Source organism: Neospora caninum, chromosome Ia (genome assembly GCF_000208865.1).
Source record: "Neospora caninum Liverpool complete genome, chromosome Ia".
In the NCBI taxonomy this organism is placed as follows: domain Eukaryota; phylum Apicomplexa; class Conoidasida; order Eucoccidiorida; family Sarcocystidae; genus Neospora; species Neospora caninum.
Genome location: NC_018385.1, coordinates 2,178,023 through 2,200,742, shown reverse-complemented (window position 1 = coordinate 2,200,742; position 22,720 = coordinate 2,178,023). Strand labels below are relative to the sequence as shown.

Genomic DNA, 22,720 nt, shown 5'->3' with positions numbered 1-22,720 from the left:
GCCGTCTTCCTCGCGGATCTCACCTTTCGCTTGCTGTCTTCCGCCTTCCGCCTTCCGCTCCCGTTTCCCAGTCGGCAAATGGTGTTCACTCCCCTCCCCGCCGTTCGCTCTTCCCGAGCGCCGCTGTCCTCCAGGGCGAAGGGGCACGCCTGCCTGCCGTCTCGGGCGTTGAAAACGCTCTCTGTTTCTTCTCTTCTTCGTCTCCAGAACTCCATTGTCCCTGCGCCTTTTTCGCCAACCCTCAACGTGGAAGTCTCCCCGGCCGTCGACCACTCAAAACTTCGGGTAGAAAATGCGCACAAACTCAGCGAGCGTTTCGCGCCGCTCTCTCGGCGTCAGCAAGGCAGACAGCCGTCTGAGTCTGCCTGCGCTTCTCCCTGCCGGCCATCCGCACGCTCTCTGCCCCCGCACGGCCGAGGGAAGGCTTTGGTGTGGCAACGCCACGATCTGGAGAGAGGCGCTTGCTTCCCCTCCACCTGCAGAGAGGGTGAAAAGAGCGCTGCCTTCTCGTCGGCTTCCGCTCGGCGCGCTCTGCCGGACGAGCAGGCGCTCCTGCGCCTCGCGTGCTTCCTGCCGCAGGGGAAACAGGGACGCGTGAGGTTGACGCGAGGAGACTCCGGAGACGCGCGCAAAGTGAGCGGCCCAGAAAGCGAAGAGGAATCGAGGTGGAGAGGAGATTCCCGACGGACAAGAAGGCAGACAAGAACGGACACGTCTGCACTTGAAAACGGCGACGCAGGCAATCCTGTCCTGCCCGCCTGGTCTTCTGCCTCTCCTTCTTACCAGTGGACGAGAACTCGTGATCACTCTGGAATGATACCCCCAAAGGCCTCTTCCCTGTCGCCGGCCGCACCGATATTTTCTCTTCTTGCTGGTTCTTGTCGGTCTTTGCGCTCACTTTCCACGCATTCTCTGCTGTCACTCTTCCCTCGTTCGATCTGCTCGGACTGCTCTTCGTCTTCGGAGTCTCCGTGGCGTTCGTCGCCGCGTCCGTCTCCCGACAGTCTTTCGTCTCCTTCGACTTCCCCTTCTCCCTCGCGGGGTGCGTATCCCTGGCCTCTCGAGCTCCAAAACGCGTCGGGTCAACCGTCACAAACCGCGACGGGGTCCCGCGGAGTCGCAAGGAATCTCCAGGCGTCACGCTGCCTCGCCCACTTAGCTCCTCCCCTTCGGCGCGGCGAGCCCCTGGCACCGGAGTCAGAGCCCCTGCCTTCGTTTGAATCTTCCGAACTTTCCTCGCCGTCTTCTTTGTCGTTTGCGTCTCTGTCTCAGCCTCTCGCATTCGGCCTTCGTTCGTCGTTCCCCAGTTCGCCAGTCTCTCCTCTCGCTTCGCTGCCTCTCCCTCCTTCCTTCCCTCCGTCTTCTGCCTCAGCGCCCGTCGCTTCTTCCGCGGCTTCTGAGCAGAGCGACGCTCTGTTGTCGACTTGGCGGTGCTTTCGAGGAGAAATAAAAGCGTTTCTGGAGCACCAGCGAGACAGCGATGGCGGGGCTGCATGCGTCGCACGACTGGCGGCCGCGATTCAGACCGGACAGGAGCAGGGCTTGACCAAAGCGGAGAGCGAAGAAAACGCACTCATGGAAATTATCAGGGAGAATACAGAGAAAACAGAAACAGAAGGCGACCTTGCAGACTGCCTCCTACAACGTGACCTCTGTCTCTTCAAGGTAGGGCTCCAAACGACGAAGAAACTAGGACAAGGACACGTTCCAATTAGGGTAAATGCATATATATATATATATATATATATGTACATATACATCTCTATCTTCTCCCTTTGTATATATGAATAATGCCGTGAGTGCGGTGTTTTGAGTCAGCACAGCCATGGTAGATGTTTCAAGGAAAACCTGGGAACCCGCGTGCACCCATGCACATCACTATTCATGCATGCATGGATATCTGCCAGTCCGTGTGATTATGAAGAGGATGTGTATAAAAGGGGAGGTGTAGTCTGGTTTGTCGACTGCCTCTTCTTCACAAGCAAAAAGGGAACGCGTCTCGACGTAGGTCTATCGCTCCCGCGCTCTGTCGCCTTTCAGTCTGGTTTCACAGTCGCGCTGGTCGGCCCCGGCGTAAGGCGGAGGAATGGCTCTGCGTGCGATGCCCTGTCAGGCTGTCTCGACTAGCCTCGCGCTAGAGCACCTCTCTGTTCGTCTCCTGGCGCTTCTTCTCTCCGACCGGAAGCTCCACTCTTCCGCACCTTCTTCCTTCCCGTCTCCTTCGTTGCCTGGCCAATCTCCGAAATGCACGGAAGAGCAAACGACGCTGTCCGCCCGCAAGCCGGACCTCCAAACAGCGCCACAAACTGTCTCCTCCCCACACCCCGTCTCCACCCCTAAGGAGACAGTCTCCTCGGCAGGCCGTGCGTTGAAGCGTCTGCCGGCTCCTCTTTCGCCGAGGCTGGACACCTTTTCCGCGCGGCCGCTCCTTCCGGTTTCCACTCGCCTCTGGGTAGACGAAATCGAGGGAAATGAAGACGGGGGAGTCTCGGCGTGGGTGTATAGACAGCTCTTGGTTCTCGGGGTGTTGTCTCTGCTTCCTCGCGCCTCGGGATTCGCAGTCCAGATGCCGGTTCTCCGGTCGCTCCTCGATCGCGTTTTCCCGACACACAAAAGCTCTGTGCCACGAGGTCAGAGACACGGCGGAAATCAGTCGCCGGGGACGACCAGAGCGACGCCCCACAGCACTGTCGGTCCTCTCGAAACAGAGACAAAGCCGGTCGAGGCGGCTGGGGAGAAGGCGAGGGAAGGGAACGGGGCTTCCAGAGAGAACTGCGTGGCGAAGAGCCACGCAAATGCAGCGCAGGAGGGACTCGGCGAGAAAGCGGAAAGAACGTCAGACGTGGGGAAAGGACCTGACGCTTGGCACCCAGCTGTGGTCTTTCGCGTTGCTCTCCAGTCTCTGGCGACGTGTCCGCTCCCCTCGTTGCCCCTCGACGTTCAGCAGAAATGCTGGGCTTCCCTCTACTTTTCTCTCTGGAACTGGGACCGACAGCAGCACGCCACCTTTCTCCGCTCGTCTCCGTTTTCATCCTCTGCATCTGGGGACGCCGTCTTGCGAGACGCAGGCGCTTCAGACACAGCCCCGGCTCCTGTCTCTCCTGCCTCTTCTCTCTCGCCTTATTGTCTTTCTGGGCCATCGTGTGTTGCACATCCTTCCCCGTTTTCCTCTGCGTCACCTTCGACTGTCCTCGCTCTCTCTTCTCCGGCTTCGGCCCCCGAGTCTTGCTTCTCTCCAGCTGCGCTCTCCTCTTCGCCCTTCCCGGAGCCTCCGCTCAGTGCGATATGCGCGTGGACTTCTCTGCACACACTTCCTGCCTCTTCTCTCCCTACCGCACAAAACCTCGCCCCCGTTTCTTCCTTCTCTCCTGCCTCGGCTGCCGCATTTTCCTCTTTTTTCGCTTCATCTCCTCAGTCTTGTTCGTCGTCTCCGTTGTCGGCGACTGCTCAGGGCCCCTCTCCGGAGGTGCTCGTCGCGGCGGGCCAGGCCGTCTCCCTCTGCGCCGCGCGCGAGGCTGTGCAGCTCCTGCAGGCCTTGAACCACTTCAAGCATCAGGTGGTCGAGTTGCCGTGGCTGTCAGCTGCCTCCTCCCTCGCGTCGGAATCGAATCCCACAAAAGCTGCAAAAAGGGAGGGCCAGACCCAAGTCCCTCCGCCACACGAAGCCTCTCCTCAAGAGGCGGCGCTCGCCCCTTCGCCCTCATCTGGTTCCGACGCCGAGACTCTTCGGCGTCCCCCGGGCGCGACCCCCGGAGCGGCCGAAGTGTCTCCGCGCCGGCGGTCGGAGGAGTGGCTAGCTGGGCTCCAAGACCTCCTGCTGCGGGTCCTGACGGGGTTGATTTCGGCCGTCGGGCTCGCGGAGACGCGGGGCATTCTGGGGGCCTTGGGGAGACAGGAAGTTCGCGACGCAGTCTTCGTGCATGCACTCGCGCACCGAGTCGCCGAGCTGATGGGCGAGGTTCCCGAGAGGCGCACGCAGGCCGAAGCAAGCAGAAAAGAAACCGGCGAGAGTGGCCTGGAGATGCGGCTCCACAGCCCCAACAGAGAAACGAACGAGACGGCGAGAGAGACGGCAGAGCAGGAGGAAAGTGGAGCTAGGAGAGGTGCGTGCTCCATGCAGAAGAGCGCGAACCTTTCGCCGAGAACAGAGACGAAGGTGAAAGCCGGCACAGATTCGGACGGCGACCGGGGTGTCTCGGAAGGGAAGGCCCTTGAGAAATGCGACGAAGCATCCAACTGTGGGCCGCCGTTCGGGTACAGCGGAAAGAGGCTCAAACTGACAGAAATGCACAACATCGTCATGCTCGCGATGAAAGCCGAGGTGTACGACCAGCATCTGATTGACGCGCTCGCTCGCCTCATCGTTGGAGAAGCCCCGCCGTTTCCCCGCGCCGGTTCGCCTTCCCTTCGACTGTCTTCAGACGGAGAAGGCGAGACCCTGGAGCGTGCGCAGCTTGGCAGCTTGATTGGCCTCGTGCAAACGCTGGGAAAACTGCAGGCGCGGACGAGTGACCCCGCTCTCTTTGACCGGATGATGCTCGTACGTGGACCAGCCAACGCCTCAAAGATCGAGCCCAGAGAGAGAAACATGGGGCTAGAGATAGAAAAGCGATGATAGAGAGACCTACGGGTTTAGCAGAGACGGTTTCGTCGCATGCTCTTTCGCGTTCCTCTCTCGTTTCCCTCGGCTTCCATTCCCAGCCGTTCACCGTGCGGTCTCTTGTCAGGATTGCTTCTGCTTGTCTCACCCTTTTGCTTCGCCTTCTGTCGCTTTTCGCTTCGCCTTCTGTCTCTTTGTGCCTGTACGTCAGTGTCTCTGTTTTGTTTCTCCCGTGTCCAGGCGCTGTGCAACGAGCTGCATCGCCGACACGCCTTCATCCACGACAGCACTTCGGGACAGGTGCTGTTGGGTCTGCTGCGCCTGCGGTTTGTTCATCCGCCGCTGACCCGCGCGCTCGCGCTGAAGACGACTCGCGCGGCTTCTCGCCAGAACGCCCAAAACGCCTTGCAGGCGAAGGCGGAGACGCCCGCGCGCGTGGCCCCTGCGCCGCTCGCGGAAGACGCCGGAAACGAGCCTTCGCCGCCCTTCCCCCCAGAGCTGGCGGAAGCCGAAGACGCGCCGGGGCACGGGCATGCCGCCGGAGGCAACTCAAATCACTTTGTCCTCGCGGTAAGCTGGTGCGCCTCCCGTTTGAAGGCCACCTCTGCACACGTCCGTCTATCTGTCGGCGCATCGATGCAAATGTATATATATATATATATATATAGCCGTGCAGCATGTACTGGATCTCCCGGTCTTTTGCTGCTGAGGAATTGTCCGTGATGCGGCTGAGGGCCTGGACACCTGCTGATCTCGATTGCTTCGTCGCTGCGTTTCGCTGCCTCTGCATATATTACAAATGTAGACATATATATATATATATATATATATAGGTCTATGGATACATCTTGATGTCTCTGTATTCTTACATTTACTTATATATGCATATGTATATATTTATCAACTTGGCTTCCGCGATGTGCGTTCCTTTGTCTCTCTCTGAGTGTGTGCATGCGCGTGTCCCCTTCGCTGTCTTTGTGCTCCTGCGCCACAAAAAGGGCGAAATGTGCTGTCGCTTGGGAGAGTCGCGGAGGCGACGCGTTTCGAGAGGGGCTCAGCGGGAGAGGCACGGGCGAAGTCTCGCTGTGTCCAGGCGGCAGGGCGAGCCTCCCCTCGCACGACACCCAGCGAGGGTTTTGCGCCCGTGCGCTATTCTGCAGGCCAACATGATCAGCCGCAACGGATTTTACAGCTTTTCCCTGCTTCAGCAAGTCATCAAAGTGAGAGCGGCAGGCGGGTGGCGGGAAGGGAGACACAGCGGCTCCGAGACAGAGGGGGAACGAAATCGAGAAGGGGGGGGACTCTATGAAAAGCCAGGAAGCGAGAGAGAGAGAGTTTCAAGACGCACACGGGAGAGGGAAGAAAAAGGAGCCGACGAAGGCAAGAGGAGGGGAAAGGAGAGCGTCGGGCATCGCTGGAATGCCGCTGGTGAGCGTTGCGCGTTGGGTCCGATGGACGTGCCTCCGCCTCTCTCAGCTTTCATAGGTTTTCGAAATTGCGCACTATGTCTCGTCTCTCGCTGCAGCTTCAGCTTACCTCCGGAGCGCCGACGAGCGTCCTGGCGATGACGCAAATGCTGGCGACGCTGGCGAGGTTTGGCGACTTCCAGCCTGCGGACTCGCACCTGCGCCTGCTCATCCGTGAGTGCCCGCGGGGCAGACAGCGACAGGGCGACATGGCGACAGCGTGGGGAAGCGTGCACGGAAGGAGACGCGCACCCGCCAGAAAAGAGAAAGACGGACGTAGAGACGCGGACGAGAAGGAAGATCGAGAGGCAACGAGAGAAAGCTTAAGGCCAGGCAGATATGCAGAGAGACAGAGACAAAGCGTGGGGACAGAGAGAGAAGCGCGAAGTGGTGCCTTTGCGAACGGATGGGCCCCAGAGAGGGGAGCAGAGCAGCGAGAGAGCGAGAGGAGGGAAACGCCCGAGAAACAGATAGAGGAGAGAGGCGGAAGACTGAAGATGGGAGGCCGAAAAGAAGGCTTCACGGCGTACTGGTGACAGCGAAGGCACCGCAAAGAAGGATGAACACAAAGACGCGGAAGGGGGAGACAAAGACGAGAAAGTCCACTCTGCCCGCGCCCGTTGTCCCCTCCTGTCTTTAGCTTCTTAATCTCGCGATTCGCGGCTGCCTCCTCTCTCTCCTTCCGTCTACTTTTCTCTCGACGTCTCGCCTTTTTTGCATGTCTCCCTGTCTCTCTTTGGTGTTCCTCTCGTGCCGTCTGCCTTTCCAGGGTGGTGTCTTCCTCGCTTTGTCGCCGAGCTGCTGCGTCGCCCTACGAGTTCAATTTCGCCTCTTAACGCGTCCCAGGTCCTTTCCTCCTGTGCCAAACTCCGCTACGTCGATGTCCCCTTCACCTCTCACCTGCTCGCCATATTCACGTCTTCTTCTCCTTCTTCTTCGTCTGGGTTCTCGCGTTCCTCGTCTTCAGTTCCGGCCTCTGCTCTGAGCACAGACGCTGAGAGGAGCGAGGCTCGGGTCGAGAGGGAAATTCCCCGGTCGTCCCCGTTGGCGTTCCCAGTGGTGAGGCGGACGCTCAGTGAACTCTCAATCTTCGCAACTTCATTTCTTGATGGAAGAAACATCCCGTTCCTCTCTGCCGTACGGAAGATGGCCTGGTGAACGTCCGTCTCTCGAACTGATCCTGCCGTCGACTTCCACGTTTCTCTGTCTCTTTCAGAAATCCCCGAACGTTCGCGCATCTGCCCAAACCTAATTTTGTATGCATTTTCAAGACACGTACGTGCACTTAACATATCTTTGTCCATGAACGTATACAAGCATTTATGTGTATGTATATGTATTTTTGAAGATTTAAATGTAGACATATCTGCGTATCGATTTGCCTCCTCTCCGCGGTTAGCCGTGTCTTGGCTTGTTCTTTTCTCGAATTTTTGCTCTCGCAGCTGCCGCCGTGTCCCTTCGACATCCGTGCATGTCGGCGGGTCTTGAAGACACTCGACGCAGCCGCGCTTGTCTCGATCGTCGAGGCAGTCGACGCCCTCGAGTTCTGGACACCTACCTCTCTCCACCTTCTCTACCAGGTAACTGGAAAGAGCAATGAACGCTGGTCCTCCGCAAGGGAGGTGACGGAAAGGCTGATGCTAAAGTGTTGAAACAAGCTTAGAACCGAGTCAATCTGGAAACCGTCCCAGAAACAACGCTGCTCGCAACACGGAAATACACACAAATGTGCACATAAAAGTTTGAGGGAGTCCATATGCATTTCGGCGACACTGTGTGATGTCTCTCTGTGTCATCTATGTTTATATATTCATATGTCGATGCGCAGTTGTGAACCTGTTCTCTGTAGATAAACCTGTGTTTGCTTATGTAGGTGCCGTCCCCCGTAGTGTACGTACGCTGCCTTTGAGTGTCTCACGGTGCCGATTTGCACCCTGTGTGTGGAGACGTACTTGCTCGCGGATGGTGATTGAAATTCTCCCACAGGTCGAGGCGTTTTGTGTTCCAGCTTACTCCACTGTCCCTCCTTGCCTTCTGGGGTCATTTTCGTCTCTCAGCCGGCCCAGTGTCCTCGCTGCTTCTCTGCTGTCCTTCAAAACGAGCTTGCCGCTTGTCTCTCTGGGCCGTTCAGATCAAGTGCATTCTAGAAGACGAACTGCACGACTTGAAGGCCTCACAAATCATCGCCGTCTGCCTTGCCTTCCGCGACTGGCACTACCGGGACTGGTGAGAGAGGAAGGGCGCCAGGCGAGAAGGCGAAGAAAGGTTTCGGTTCTCGCGAGCCTTTCTCGTTTTCAAGTTCTTTGTCTTGAACAGCGCAAGGCTGAGGAAAACGTTGAACTGAGAAGACCGTGTGGACGCGGGATCGCTCTCGACTTCGCATGCCGGCCCGCTTTTAAAATCTCTTTTGACGGCGCCGGTGTTTGCCTGCGGCCTCCAATCGTTTGATTAAGGAACGAGAAGGGGAGGCGAAGAGAGAGGCGAGACAAAGACAAGACAGAGAGAGAAGGAAAAGACAAGGAGACAAGACAGAGAGAGAGAGAAGGGAAAGACAAGGAGACAAGACAGAGAGAAGGGAAAGACAAGGAGACAAGACGGAGAGAGAAGGGAAAGAGAAGAAGACGAGACAGAGAGAGAAGGAAAAGAGAAGAAGACAAGACAGAGAGGGAGATGACAGGGAAGAAGTGGGTGTACCACAATATCTGTTTCCCCGCCTCTTGTCTGCGCGGGCTCTGGAGAGGAAGACGTTTCCTCGTTTTTAGCAGGCACGCACGTTGTCCGTTTTCACACACAGCTTCTGTCCTGAAAGCCTCTGGTTGGTCTCCATCTCTTTCCTCTTTTTCTCGATGTTTTACTCTCGCAGGGAACTTCCGGATGCCATGGTTGCTGGCGAGGCGCTGGTCGACGAGGCGACCGGCGACGATTCTCAGCCTTCGACAACTGCGACGCAGGATCTTCTTCCGTCCGTGTCTTCCTGGCTCGGCGCCTCTGCTTCTTCACTGCTTCCGCAGGCAGCCCCTCCCTATCCACAGGCGCCTTCGAGTCCGTGTTCGCCCTCTCGTCTCCGTCCACGTCCTTCCGGAGCTCGCGCTGCTCCCCTGTATCCCTCTCCGTTCGCTTCTTCGTGCTTTTTTTCGTCTCCGCTCTCTTCGTCCTCGCCCCGGTCTGTGGGGTGTGACGCGACAGTGCAGGCGTTGCAGTGGCTGCATCGGAGCGCATGGAAAGAAGAGCTTGTTCTGAATTGCGTGGAGGCGCTCGAACGACACGAGTCCTTCGCGCTCGCCAACTGGCTCTGCATGCAGAAGCTGAAGACGCTCGTCGACGCCATCCACCTCGACATCTTCTTTCCCTACTTCTCCTGGTTCCAAGCCTCCCCGTTTCCCTCTTCGCCCCGTTTCTCCTCGTCTTCCCCTGCTTTGCCTTCTGCGTCCTCTTCGTCTTCAGGCTCTTCAGCGTGTGGAGAGAGAGGGCTGGGAGCGCGAGCTGACGGCGAGGAGCCCCCGAGCATGCGGGCGAAGACTTCTTGCAGCGTCACCGAACCCCGCGCGCCCGGGCCGATGCAGTCGGACGAAGCCAAGGCGCATGGAGGAGACACCGTCTCGAAAGATCTCGCCCACGACCTGGCGCCTCTCCAGTTCGAAGTCCTCGACCTGACGCCTCCGGTGTATGGACACCCGACGCACGCTGTCGGTCTCGCCTGCGAAGGAGAGACAGCGAACCCGCGACGCGGGCTCTCTGTGGGGCAGCAGGGCCAGCCGGGGGCGCCTGTCTCTTCTCTGGCGAGGGGCGCGCCCGCAGCGAGCGCGCAGAAGGAGAACCAACCTGTTTCTCACGTCGAACGTTTCCAGGTTCTGCCGCCCTGGCTCTGGAGACAGCTGATGGACACCTGTCGCGTCACCCGCGGCGCGGTCGAGGCAAATCGTCACTTGCACGACAGAGAAGGCGAAGACGCTTCAGACGGAGGAACCAGCGCCCGGGAAGGTGAGTCCTGTCTGGAGCGAAGGAAGTTGAAGGATGCGGCAAGAAGAGAAGGAAGCAAATGACTGGAGAGAGCAAAGAGAAAGCGTCTCCAGCAGCACTCCGAATCCACTCCCTCGTAGGTAGTCCTCGCTGAAGATAGAGATGACAGTCCGCCTCGCCCAGCCGTCGCTTGCGTGTGTGTGACCAGAAGTTTCAAGAAACCTAGGAATCCCATTTTATAATCTGTAACAGGGAGTCTAGCTTCAGTTCTTATCTGATTCGTATATTGCATGCCTGGTGTCTTATATTATGATCCTTATTAATGGGAGCACAGTTCCCTGGCTATCCAATCCAGTGCTCTGCCTTGGGCTGCGTGACGGAACCGGGAGATTGCACAGAGGTCGTTTTCTCTTGCAAAAGATGTGCAAATGCGGCGGCAATCCATCGCTCCGGTCTTTCGGTTCACGCGCGCCAGTGCGGTGGAGACGGAGGTGCTCCTCGTCTCTCTTTTCGCGTCCCCAACGTTTTTCCTTGGCTCTCTGCTCTGCTCGTTTCCTGGCGTTCTCAGGACCGCCCCTCCACTGCCGTCTCGATTCACCAACCGCAGATGGTGCCGCAACGACACCTGAAGGAAAGGAAAAGAGTTCCGATCCCTCCCTCTCTTCTTCTCCTTCGTCTGCTGTCTCTGTCGTCCGTCCCCTTCACCTTCGCGTCGTCCGCGGAAAAAACGCGAGCGGGTCCAGTTCGACGAGAGCTTCTTCTGTCAGCCACCTCTCTTTGAAAACTGATCCCTCGTCGTCGCTTTCCCTCGGTGCATCCTCGTCCTCTTCTCCCTTTTCCTCTCCTTCTTCTTCCTCTTCTCCCTCTTCCTCTCCTTCCTCTTCCTCTCCTTCCTCTTCGTCCTCTCCTTCCTCTTCGTCCTCTTCTCGCTTGCATTCTGCGTGTTTCGCAGAGCCGAGGGAGACGCCTCTGGAAGCGAGTCATCCGCCGGTGTTGCATGCCTTTGGGCACCGCGGCGTCGGCGCGGTCGTTGAGGGCGCTGGACCTTTCCGCGTCTTTGTGGGTCCTTTCGTGCGCGGCATGCGCGTGGACGTGGTGGTCCAGCCGCTCTCTCGCGGCGAGGCACCGTCGGAGAAAGAGAAAAAGGCATCGAAGAAAATGCGGCGAAAGCAAGCGCCAAACCGATCCCCTGAAAGCTCAGGGCCCAGATAAGGACACCGCGAGACTGCTGTCGGGTGCGGCAACGAACCCCCCGGGCGAAACGAGAGACAAAAGAGGAAAGGACACGCGGCCAAACGCGTTGTCATGCGGGCATGTGCCGCCTGCTGCTGTACCCTCCCGTGTCACTCTACATAGATCTGTCTATTCATCTATGTATATATATGAATATTTATTTGAATTTATAGGTACAAATGTAAATATGGAGAGATTCCTGATCTCCCGCAGTGTCCATCCCTTCTTCATCTTGACACACACATCTGTATCTCTATTGACATGCAGGTATACGTATCGCGATGTCTGACGATGTGCAGTCACTGTCTATCCACATGACAGTGTGTACCGAGGGACTTGGAAAACAGAGGGTATCGATGGACTTGGAAAACAGAGGAAGAAACGAGATAAAAAAGCGGCGTTCTGGGAGTGGCTGAAACACCCGAGGCCCCGTGGGACTCTGCAATATTTTCGCGGTTTTCAATTCGCAGGATTCCCTTCTGGCGTCTCTCAAATCAAGACAAAACGACTTTCCTCTGAGCTCTCCAAACTCATCACAACCGCGTCACTCATTTGTTACCGCTTTCAAACCTGGGACCCCTCCATATTTATATCAACGTGTATATTAATACACACAGCGGTTCCTATGTGTTTACGCGCATACGAATGTGTAGCAGTGTACGCATATATCAATATATATATATATATATATGCGTGTGCATAGCCATTTGTAATATACAGATGTATAGATGCATACATACATATGCATATATATCTACCTATCTATATGCAGTAACCGTATTCCCCTAGGCGCATGAGAGTGGCTGACGAAGGTCTTTCACACTGTGGGGCACGCGGCAGGAGATTGATGCATTCATGAATTTGTGTTAAACGTGTGAATCGAGTATTTTGGAGGCGGGCGTCTAGGGAGACAAGGGAAGTCTCTGATCGACGGGGAGGGGTGTTCGACGAGACGAAACAGCAAGCTAGCAGGGCGTGACTCGCGGCGCAGATCACGTGCAAAAAGAATTTATCTCCTGCCCGCGGATCGGTGCCCGGTGGCAGGAGTAGCGACGCCAGAAAAGCGAAACGTGGAGAGAAAACGAGTGAAAAGTGGACAGAATACGAGCGAAAAGCGGAGAGAAAACGAGCGAAACCTGTTCCTAAAAATCGAATTCTTCCGGATCACAAATCAACGGCTCACCACCCAAAAGCGCACATCCCTTTCCGAAACCCCTTTTCAAACGTCGAGAACCATAAACATCTCACTCTCTCTAAACAAGCCCACGTGAGGATATGTATTCCATAACCACACGTATCCATATCCAGGCATATCCAAATACATCTACCTATCTACATATATATATATATATATGGTAGAAGTGCATACACGTTTACAAGTATCCTTTGGCGCCAGAAATTCATATCTCCGATATGAACATTTTTGTATCGACTCGTTAATTTCGGCAACTTGAGAGATGCGTGAAGAATCGCGTGGCAATCTCCGTGCACGTCTTAACCCCCGGACATTCGCAAGAGCACTTCACCTCTCTCGTGGAGACGGACGTCTGTCTCCTTTCCCCACCTCTTCTCCTCGCTACTGCCCCACCGCACGTTCCCACCTACCACGCATTCACACCCACAATCCTGAAAGGCTTCTTGTTTCCGAGAAAAACGTCTTCTCTGATTCCCACTCACACCGAACTGGACAGCAAATGCAAAACAGAGCTACATCTCTTTCTGTCCCAACTTGTAGCTTCGTGAACCGTCTTTATTGGAGTCGATGCAGACGATTCGGCTGTCCCGACACGGGACCCCGAGCCCCCTGGCGTCAGGCAGGTTCCAACGCCTTTGCCTCGTCCCGCGACAGCCGCGTAACGATTGAAGCAGAGAAGCAGCCTGGAGACGTATCACGAAACGTAGATTCTTTCGCTCGCCTTTAGAGCTCACCCCTCTCAAAAAGGGGGTGCACGCATCTCCAAATACAAGCGTGAACAGAATAGAGATGTGGGCCTCAGGAAGCGGAGGTTGATGTCCACACGGTGTCTTTCCCGCCGTGCCGCTGTGAATCTCTCGAGGAGACACTTTGCTTTTCCGTCTTCTTTGGAAGGTTGCAACTGAGGCGGCGGAAACGCGAACGCCGACCGGAGAAGACGCCGTTCACCGCTGCCGCCTGTTGCATGCAGCTGAGAGAAATGGACGGAAGCTGGGAAAGAGAGATGGGGCGAAAAAGGAAACGAGGAAGCGCCGAGAGAACGAGTCGCGCCGTCCGCGCTCTGAAAACACACGCAGGGGACACAGGGTTGACTTCACGAGGAAGCCAGGCCACGACACGCCCGGTTTCACCAAAGAAAAGAGACTCTTTCCAACTGCGCAGACAGTTCGACATGACCGACTCCCCATCTAGCTACGTCCACGTACACCCATATATATATATATATATACATAGATCGCCTTTCTCTGTATATATATATATATACACGTATGTATATGTATTCATTCTGTATATATACACGTATGTTCATGCGCAAGTACGCACATCGACGTGCACCCTTGCAGGTCCCACTCAATGTATGGATATTTCCACGTGCACCACGTACACCACTACCTCCAAGCACTCGGGACTAGCTGCTTACATCTCCACGCATATGTATATATATATATATATATATATATACTGCCTATATCCATATGTATGTTCTGTTCATGATTGTGTTTCTGGTGTTTGAGGCGTGTACCGTGTGTTTAGTCCATTCGGAGTCTGCCGAGGACACCGAGGTTGGTGACGGAGTGGTTGGGGAAGAAGTCGCTGAATTCGAGTTGTTCTTCGTTGTAGTAGTCAAAGTCTTGCGCAGGGCGGATGTCGGGGCGTCTGGGGATGACGACGGTGTCGTTGAAAACGTTGTTGTGCGGGTCCACGTGTCGGAAGTGGACGAGGAGTTTGAACGAGTTGTCCTCGAGGGCTTTCTGCGCGACTTCGATGTCTTCGACGCCGACGGCACCGCACCCCGAGACGATCGGCGCCTTGATGGCGACGGGTTCCCCGTTCAGTTCGCGGAAGTCCACGCGCACGCCCTGCCGGTGCTTCAGCCACGACACGTGGCTGCGCTCGGGGGCGTGCGAGCTGTACCGGAAGTGCATCAGGCAGCGTTCCGCGTCGAAGACCATGTTGTGCGGCGGCGTCGGAGTGTCGAACCAGTCGAGCACTTGGTAGTAGTTCAGTCCTTCCCTCATGCGTCTCTGGATGAAGGCCGAGAGCTGGAGCGTCGGCACGGGCGTCATGTCCGTTTCCCGGCCCTCCCGGCTGAAGTGTATGTCCACGCGACCTGCGTTGCAGACGCCGCGCACTTGCTGGCAGTAGGCGACCCAGTACGAGTCTTTGGTCCCGACGCAGCCGCGGGGGACTTTGAACCGCTGCACATGTTCCTTGGAGAAGTTGAGGACCTGCACGCTCTCGGAGCGGCGCATCGTGTACCGGAATTGCCCTTCGTGTTCGCCGTAGCTGAAGAGGACTTCGATCGAGCGCGCGTCGATCAACCCGAGATCCGTGTTGTCCCCGTTCTCCTGGTTCGCAATCGTGTCAAAGACCACGACGCAGTCCTGCTGGTCAAAGTACACCTGAATCTTCAGGTCCTTCGTGTTTGGGCCCTTCAAGATCGACTTCAACGTCTGAACCTGGGTGCGGAGCATCTTCGCCATCTCCGGGTACATCACGAACTGCGCACCCATCTGAATCATCTGGTTCGCAAACCCCAGCCGGCGCGGGGAACTGCCTTCCGCAGGACCGGTCGCGGCCGCGGAAAAGGCAGCGAACGGAGACTGCGGCGCGAGGAGCGCGAGGAGGCAGAAGACAGCCGCGAGGGCGACCCCCCCGCGCCGCCGCAGGGGAGACGGCGGAGCCAAAGAAGGTCCGGGCCGACGGAGAGGCGGCGCCATGGCGAGGGCAAAAAAAACGGCAAGGCGGGGGGAAGAAGGCGGAAAGGACGGGGGAGAAGAAATGGGGAGGACCCCGAACCGCGAGAAAAGACCGACGAGAGAGAGTGAGTCCGCTGCACGGACGCCTGTCGCTTGAGAACCAGAAACCGAAACGGGGAGACGGGGTCGACTGGCGTGTTCACGACGACCTCTCTCAGTGGTGAAAAGTCTTCCCAGAATTTTTTCTCCGGCGGGAAGGACACCCTAGGGCGAACACGGGGGGAAGGCGGAGGCAGAGAAGACAAAAAACGAACCACGCGGAAAGGAACAAGAAACGCTGGGAGAGGAGCGGGCGATATCTTTTCATGGACCCAGGCACAAACGGGCCTCGCGGATACACTGGCGGCGGCGGGCGGATCACGGCTCTGGGAATTTACATCTGCAAGTCCGCCTCGAGGATCGAATGCGGAGTGTCGTTCCGCGATGTCTCCACTCAAGAAGGGCTTTGAGTAAAGGGGACAGTGGGGTTGCACGGAAGTCTTCTCTGCAGGCAGGTTTTCCGTGTCCGAGTTACAACAAGGCGATGCTTACAGGTGCTGGACGATGGGAGAATCTGAAGGAGTTAGGTCCTCATGCGGCGCCCGAGCCCTCGTTCCGCCCACAAGAAAAACCCGAACGGGATTCACCTGGGATGTGAACGTCGTGAGACTGGAAAGACCTCGTGTGCTGGGTGGATGGGCTGAAAAGTGGGCGGCGACCGACGGAAAATCGTGCGCGCCACTTGATCGCCCCTCACATGCCTCGATCGAGACTTACGGTGACAAAACCCAGCGAGCAAGAAGGGGAGAGAGAGAGGAAACGAAGACTCCCGTCACTCTTCTAAACGTTAATTCTTGTCAATGAGACGAAATGCAAAGACTCTCACCGGATTGCTGGTGCCTCGTGCGCAACGCCGCTCCCTCAACGCTCTGGAACGGCGCGGAGGCGCTCGGTCGGTCGAGCACACAGCTGAGGAGACTGGAGCGAAAACCGGAAGAAAAAAACTGCCTCGCTGCCCATTGACAGCGAGACGAGCTGAAAAGGTCAAAGCGAAGCATGCGTTTTCTCAAAGACTTAAGCCGTCAAAACGGCTCTGTGCAAAAGTGTGCTGCTCAGTCGGACCCTCGACCGACCCCGGGCCCCGTTGCGGTCAGGTGTCCATACACCGGATCGACCAGCCGGGTGAAGGGTCCGGCGGTCGAGTCTTCCACGAGTGCAGGTGAGCGAAACTGTGCCGCTTCTCTTGCTGAATCTCTGCAGGAAATCGGTGACCATCTGGCGGCTCTGTGCAGATTCGTCCCCGTGCGTCGGGTCTCGTTTTCCGCCGTGTCACGGAGCGCTGGAAAACCAGTCGTGAAGCGGAGCGGGGACACGCGCGCGCGCGCGGTTGTCCGAGCCCCCCCAAAGTCCATGTTTCGCACAACCACAAAAAAGACTCCATCCTCTCACGTATAGAGCGCGCTGACGCCGTCTTCCAACAATCGGAGGAAACCGGCAAAAAGGGGGTTACGCAAACGCAAGGCATGACTCAAAAAAGCTGTGCAGAACGGGCACCGGCGTGTTTCTCCTTGTGTGTATCGTCGGCAGCCTACGTTGTCGAATGTGCCAACTTGGGCACCTTTTCACAGCGTTCTGGAATTTTTTGAGACCGCGTGACAGCTTTCGACGCGCGGCTTCTACCAGGTGGCTACAGACATGTCCAGCAAACGGAAAGTCACCCTGAAGCTGGGTTTCGCGTGTTGTGTGGAAAATCTGTGCAGCTTTCAACTGTGCAGGTTTTGTTCTTGAAACTCTACGGTGCTGTGACTAGAGTGCGCGCGGCCTGCGTCCGCGCCTGGTCTTCTTTTTTCACGCAGGCTTCCGTTCCGCTCTCTCGCTATCTCTGTCTTGTTGTAGATGCCGGGGGGTTTTGTCGGGTGTGTGCTTTCCATTTCCGAGACAACCTGCGTTCTGAGAACGCCGAGACATGAACAGGAGAAAGCCGAAACCCGTGTCAAACCGAATGCCCTAGCTGTGCTCTCTTCCGCTGCCCCGGGATGCCAAGACAGCCGAAATAGCCATCCTTGTCAGCAACGAATGATTCATGCACGCAAGTGCTTGAATCTGCAGCCATATATAAATATAAACACGTGTATAGGGGTGGGCCTTTTCACCTACCTCCCGTTATAGAGTCTGAAGAGCTCCTTTTTGTTTCTGTCTCTCACTTTGTGTAGGCAGAAGCTGACCTAGATATAGGTATATTTGTGTGCCACGTGCGCAAGACGAATCTGTCGTCAGATGTTCGCCCTTCCTTTTGCATGCAAGAACACTATCAACCGAGAAAGTTTTTCGACAAATTCCAGCTCGACGATGTTCCTCAGGAGCCAGCATGGCTGCGCATGCTCCACACACCTACAGGACCCCGCGGGCGCCTCGCTCGAGTTGTTCAGAGGCGACAGGCGAGTCGCCGCTTGGTGAGCGAGCGAGAGGGATGAAGAGCACTACAGGACAAGCGTCGCTTCCCAGTCTGGGTTACCTCGGGAAACGAAACGCGGCAGAGGAGTTGAAATCCCCTGGACGGGTCGAAGAAGGGGGCGGAGGCTCGCGGGCTGTCAGCCACAGGCTCCGCCTGTCTCCTGACGCAGCGAAAGGGCCGAGCTCTCTGTTTGTTGAGGGAAGAAAAGACAAGAGCGACGCTGTGGGGGGCGAACTTTTGCAGCCAGGCCGGTGTTTCGTCGACCCGGGACAGCGAGAACAAATCGAGGAGGCAGCACGCGCGCAACGTCAATTCGAAGCAGGTCTTTCCTCGTCAACCGCGACTTCTTCGCCTTTGTCGAGCAACGACTCTGTTTGCCTCTCGAATGGAAGGCGTTGTTCCCTTGCCGACTTCGGTCTCTTTAGCCCTTCTCTAGGTGGACCTCTGCCCGCGTCTTCCTCTCCGTCGTTGTCTACACCCCCGCGCTCCCCTCCACCCTCTCGTGGTTCCTCCTCCTTCCCTCCTCATCGGGGTTCGTCCTCTCGCTTCGCATCGCCTCTCTCCCTTCCCGCCTCTTTGCTGCTCTCTGCGCCTCCCGAAGAGCTCCGCCCTGCATCGCCTTCTGTCCCTGCATCGCCTTCTGTCCCTGCATCGGCCTTCGCCGAGCCGTCTCTCTCCACGCCTCCGGGTATTTCACGGTGTGATCCAGCACACCGCGATCACCGTTTTCCTCTTCGCCGAGAAACGCTTCGATTCACCTCCTCCCCGACTGTCGCTTCTTCTGTCTCACCAGACCACCTCGACCAGGCACCTGCGCCTGTCTCTCTTCCCCCGGGAGGCAGCGCGTCACCCTCTTCTCGTCCGTCTCCTGTTCTTGCCGTCGCTCCTCACCTCGAGTCGCAGGACCAGCGCGGGGCACACCACGCCGCTGCCGCGGCTGGTCTCTCTTCCCCCTCGCCTTTCGGAGTTCGAGGTCACTGCGAGCAGCCGGAGGCGCCGGGACAGCATCCAGCGAGAGATGCGAGAAACAAAGAAAGCCGAGGCGAAGCAGACGATGAATACTTCCTGAAAAGAGTCAAGTTTCTCGACCTCGACACGTGCATCATTCTGCAAAACAGAAACGGCCCTTGTCCCTTGATCGCTCTCGCCAACGTCCTCCTCCTCACTGGTGAGAAACACGCATGGATCACCTAACAGATTCAGTCTTGTGGCTCTGCATCTCGTTCTCCCTGCTTCTTGTAGCGTCTTTCATCTGTCTTCCTCTCTCTCGTTTCCTCTCTCTCTCTCGCTGCCTCTCCTCATTCTTCCTCTTCTGCCTCTCTCTCTTCACCTCTCTCATCTTCTCTCTCTTCCTGTCTTTCTTCCTGTCTTTCTTTTAGCCTCGTGTCCCCTTTCCTGGTTCCCTGTGTGTGCATCCCGTCCGTCTCTCGCCTCTCCGTCTGTTTCCTCGATGTCTCCGTTGAGTCGTCTCCCTTCTCTCAGGGCGGCTGTCGCTCCAAGAAGCGTTGCCTCTGTTCGACTCCGCGGGAGCTCGAGGCGACGATGTGTCGGGAGGACGAGAAAGAGAAGCTGCATGCACTGTGAGCGGCGACCGGCTAATTGAGCAACTCGCTGCCGCCCTGCTGCAAGTCCACGATCGGAAGCTCCGCAGCGGGGGCCCCGCCTCTGCTGTGTACCAATACCATCTGCAAGAAGTGAGAGGAAGCGACGGGCCCTAAAAAGAGAGGAAAGCGACAGAAAGGACACGTGGGGAGAGCGGGGAACCCGGACATGCGAAGAGATAGCCGTACCCCGAAGCGAAGGCACGGAGATGGAGACATGCAAAAGGTATTACCGGGCAGGGTGCGCGGCCATCGGCATGTCCCGCGGCCGCGGCTTCATCCTCTTTTCTCCAGAGGGGCGCAAGAAGTCCCTTTGTCGGGCATATCTCTCGTCAGTCTCCGTTGTCGCTTCGCGCTCAGGTCTTGGCGCGCCTCCGTTGCGTGCATGCACTGCTGGGAAGCTGCGCTGTCTCCGGTGTCTCTCCGAGCGATGTCTTCTCGATTGCCTTTTTGCGCTGTGCGCAGGTCCTCGACCTCCTGCCGCAGCTGCGCGAGGGCCTGGATGTGAACTGCTCCTTTCGCTCGCCCACAGCCTTCGAGTACACTGCAGCCATTTCTCTCTTTGACTTGTTCGGCGTGCGGCTGCTCCACGGTTGGCTGCCTGATCTTCCTTCCTCTCACCTTCCTCGTCGAACTGCCGACAAACAAACCGTTGGGCCCGTCTCGGCCTCCCCCAGTGCGTCTCCAGACACTGGCGGTGCGCCCCATAGTGCGTCGAGGGCTGCAGATCTCCTCACTTCAGACACTCCAACTGCTGACTCTTCTTCCTCTTCTTCTTCCTCTTCTTCTTCCTCTTCTTCCTCTTTTTCTCCCTGTTCTTCTTCCTCTTCTTCCTCTTCTTCTTCCTCTTCTTCCTCTTTTTCTCCCTGTTCTTCCTCTTTTTCTCCCTGTTCTTCCTCATCGCCCGCCACGCTGTGTCCCTGCGACGCGTGCTTCCTCGCGCAGTTCACCTACAACAAACTCGTGGAAAGGTGCATCGCCCACAACGAATTGCTCGACGAGCTGAGAAACCGACAGGAGCGCGAGATCCGCCTGCAGTCGCAGGTGGCCGCAGGCGAGTCTGCAGACGCGGAGACAGGCGCGCAGGGACCGAGACCGGGCGATGAAACGCAGGAGGTGCGGGAGACGCTGGAGAAGAAAGTGACCGCCCTGATCGCAGGCGCAGAATCTGTGTTGTCTCCACGGACACTCCAGGAAACAAGCAACGCGCCGAACCACACTGCCGCGTCTTCGGCTCAAAACCGCTTTTCTCCGTCCGTGGAGCCCGCCGCGCGGAGAGGTCTTCTCGACAACCTCGACTCTGCGGAGGTGGAGAAGCTTTTGAAGGAGGGCGGGATTTTGTCGTCCTTTCTCGCGAGCACTTCCTCGCAGCTCACGGAGCGCGGACTGCGTCTGCTCTCTTCGCCCTGCAGCTGTTTCGACGGCGTCGGTTCTCTCGAGTCCACAGCCGCGCAGCGCTCCGAGGTTTGCCCGGGAGACGCGAGGGACAGCGAGTGCAGCCCCACCTGTGCATGCCGCTGCCACACGCCGCTTCCAGTGCGACGCGCCTCAACCGCGGGAGACTCGCAAGCTCTAAATGGTCCTGTTTCCGGGCTTCCTTCCCTTCCTTCTCTTCCTTCTGTGCCTCCGTTGAATGGAGACGGAGAGAGAGGGAGAGAAGTGTTTTGTTGCGCGTCGTGTTGTCGCCACGAGGCCGTGCTCGCGGAGCTCGCGCCGGCGGTGCTCTTTCGAAACAATCACTTCCTCACCGTCGTCCGGCGAGGCCGGTCACTGTACGGCCTCGCCACAGACTTCTCTTTCCTGCATGCAGGCACCGCCGTCTGGGAACGGATCGTGGACGTTTGGGGAGACAACGTGTACTGCGATGAGCAGTTCAGAGACGAAGCCGAAAGAAGAGAGAGAGAAAGAGAGAGATGTGGAGTGTATGGCGCAGGGGCCGGAAGTTTTTCGGGGAGGAGGGAGCGAAGAGACAAAGAGAGGTGGGAAGACGAGAGGAGTGCATCTGGGGGGGGAAGGCGGTGGAGCTCGGAGCGAGACAAGCGAGAATGTGGAGAACGCGACCGGCGCGGCTACGTGGATGCATGCGGAGGCGGCGAAGTCAGCAGACGGGAAGAAGACGACTTTCGCCTCGCTCTGAGGCTCCAGGAAGAAGAAGAAAGACAAGTGAGAGGAGCAACAAAACTGCAGAGTACGAGGAAGGGAAAGAGACGTTCACTGGAGAAGCGAGGTGAAGCTAGATATGCGTTCTTGTCCGTTCTCTACGCGGAGTTGTTTCCAAAGTTTCTTCACAGTATCTCTCGCGCCTCGTTCTCTCACGTGTTCCTCGGAGTCTCCACAACTGATCGGATGTTCGGTCTTGTCTACACTGTTTCCGTGAATCCCTCTCTCTCTCTCCGTGCGATCCTCTTCACCTCGCTGCTCCCTTCCCTGTAATTGCCGTTTCCTTCCCGTTGCGTTTGACCTTCCCCCTCCTTCTCTCTTTCTTTCTCGGCCCGTCCTCCGTGGGTTCTCTCTTTCCCAGTTTCATAAATACAATCAGTGAAAGCTTTTTTGATTTCCACGAAGGTAGTTACGTATTAGATTATCTCCGATCCCATGGTCTCGCCTCTTCCCCGTGTCTCCTTTCTCCAGGTCCGCGCCGTCGCGGCTCTCCGGGGTGAGCACCAGCGACGGGGCCCCGGGCGGGCGGCCTCGCGGCGCGGCGGAGACAACAGCGCAGCTTCTAGTCCTGGAGACGAGTACGACGGAGGCCGAGGATTGAGCAGTTTGTGGAGAGGCCGAAAGAGCAACAAGGTGAGAGAAGGCTGAGGCAGCAGAGACACGAAACTGCACGACCAACGAACCGGAAACCGCACGAACGTTCTCGGGAAAGGGGCGAGAATACCCTCGCGGCGAGCCGTGTCCCCAGAGAGAGAGAGACGAGAAGAATCGAGTGTGAAAGACAGGGCAGCACGTCGCTCTCTTTGTTTCCTCGCCGTGGTTTTCGTTGGATGCACGAGGCGATTCTTTCGAAAGGCATCTCTTTTAAACTTTGGTTTCTCTGTTGCATGTGCCTCAGAAGAAGCGGCACGGATGCTCCATCATGTGAAAACTGACAACACACACGCTAAACATCCCCCTTCCGCGAGTCCCAAGAAGAAGCCGAGGAGCCCCGCTCCTGCTCACAAGTGTCTCTGTCAGAGCCTTCGCGGGGTCGTCGGTTACTTCTTGGTTGCGCAGAGCACGAAACGGAGCGCCAGGCAAAGGCGAGCGTCTGCCTTTTCTGAAGACTCGTCGCTTGTTCGAGAAAGCCGCGAAACGAAAGTGGGACAGCAGGGTCGGCGCAGGAACTGGAGGCGGCGAGGCGTTTTTTCGTCTCGCGAGCGTCTCTCGAGAAACCAGCGAGAGACCACGCTAACCAAATCTCTGAGGCGCAGAAGCGTCGTCTGGGCGGAGAAAGACACACTCGCTTCGCCGAGGAGACACTATCAAA

The 22,720-nt window shown here is 57.2% G+C and overlaps 3 protein-coding genes across 3 annotated transcripts; 2 read left to right on the top strand and 1 right to left on the bottom strand.

Annotated features, from left to right (window-relative positions):
* Positions 1 to 78: 78 nt before the first annotated feature.
* NCLIV_002370 (conserved hypothetical protein) lies at positions 79 to 11,238 on the top strand (the record flags this gene model as incomplete). Its single annotated transcript, XM_003879736.1, has 11 exons — positions 79 to 633; positions 1,273 to 1,665; positions 2,114 to 4,540; positions 4,841 to 5,170; positions 5,761 to 5,820; positions 6,126 to 6,240; positions 6,836 to 7,125; positions 7,509 to 7,646; positions 8,198 to 8,292; positions 8,930 to 10,047; positions 10,979 to 11,238. 11 exons carry the CDS (start codon positions 79 to 81, stop codon positions 11,236 to 11,238), a joined length of 5,781 nt encoding a protein of 1,926 aa, XP_003879785.1.
* A 2,745-nt stretch (positions 11,239 to 13,983) lies between these two features.
* On the bottom strand, positions 13,984 to 15,174 carry NCLIV_002360 (conserved hypothetical protein; the record flags this gene model as incomplete). The annotated part of the gene is made up of 1 exon (XM_003879735.1): positions 13,984 to 15,174. One exon carries the CDS (start codon positions 15,172 to 15,174, stop codon positions 13,984 to 13,986), a length of 1,191 nt encoding a protein of 396 aa, XP_003879784.1.
* Positions 15,175 to 17,662: 2,488 nt separating this feature from the next.
* NCLIV_002350 (hypothetical protein) lies at positions 17,663 to 22,336 on the top strand (the record flags this gene model as incomplete). Its single annotated transcript, XM_003879734.1, has 5 exons — positions 17,663 to 18,815; positions 19,130 to 19,341; positions 19,714 to 21,411; positions 21,880 to 22,041; positions 22,307 to 22,336. The coding sequence occupies 5 exons, from the start codon at positions 17,663 to 17,665 to the stop codon at positions 22,334 to 22,336; spliced, it is 3,255 nt and encodes a 1,084-aa protein (XP_003879783.1).
* Positions 22,337 to 22,720: the final 384 nt, after the last annotated feature.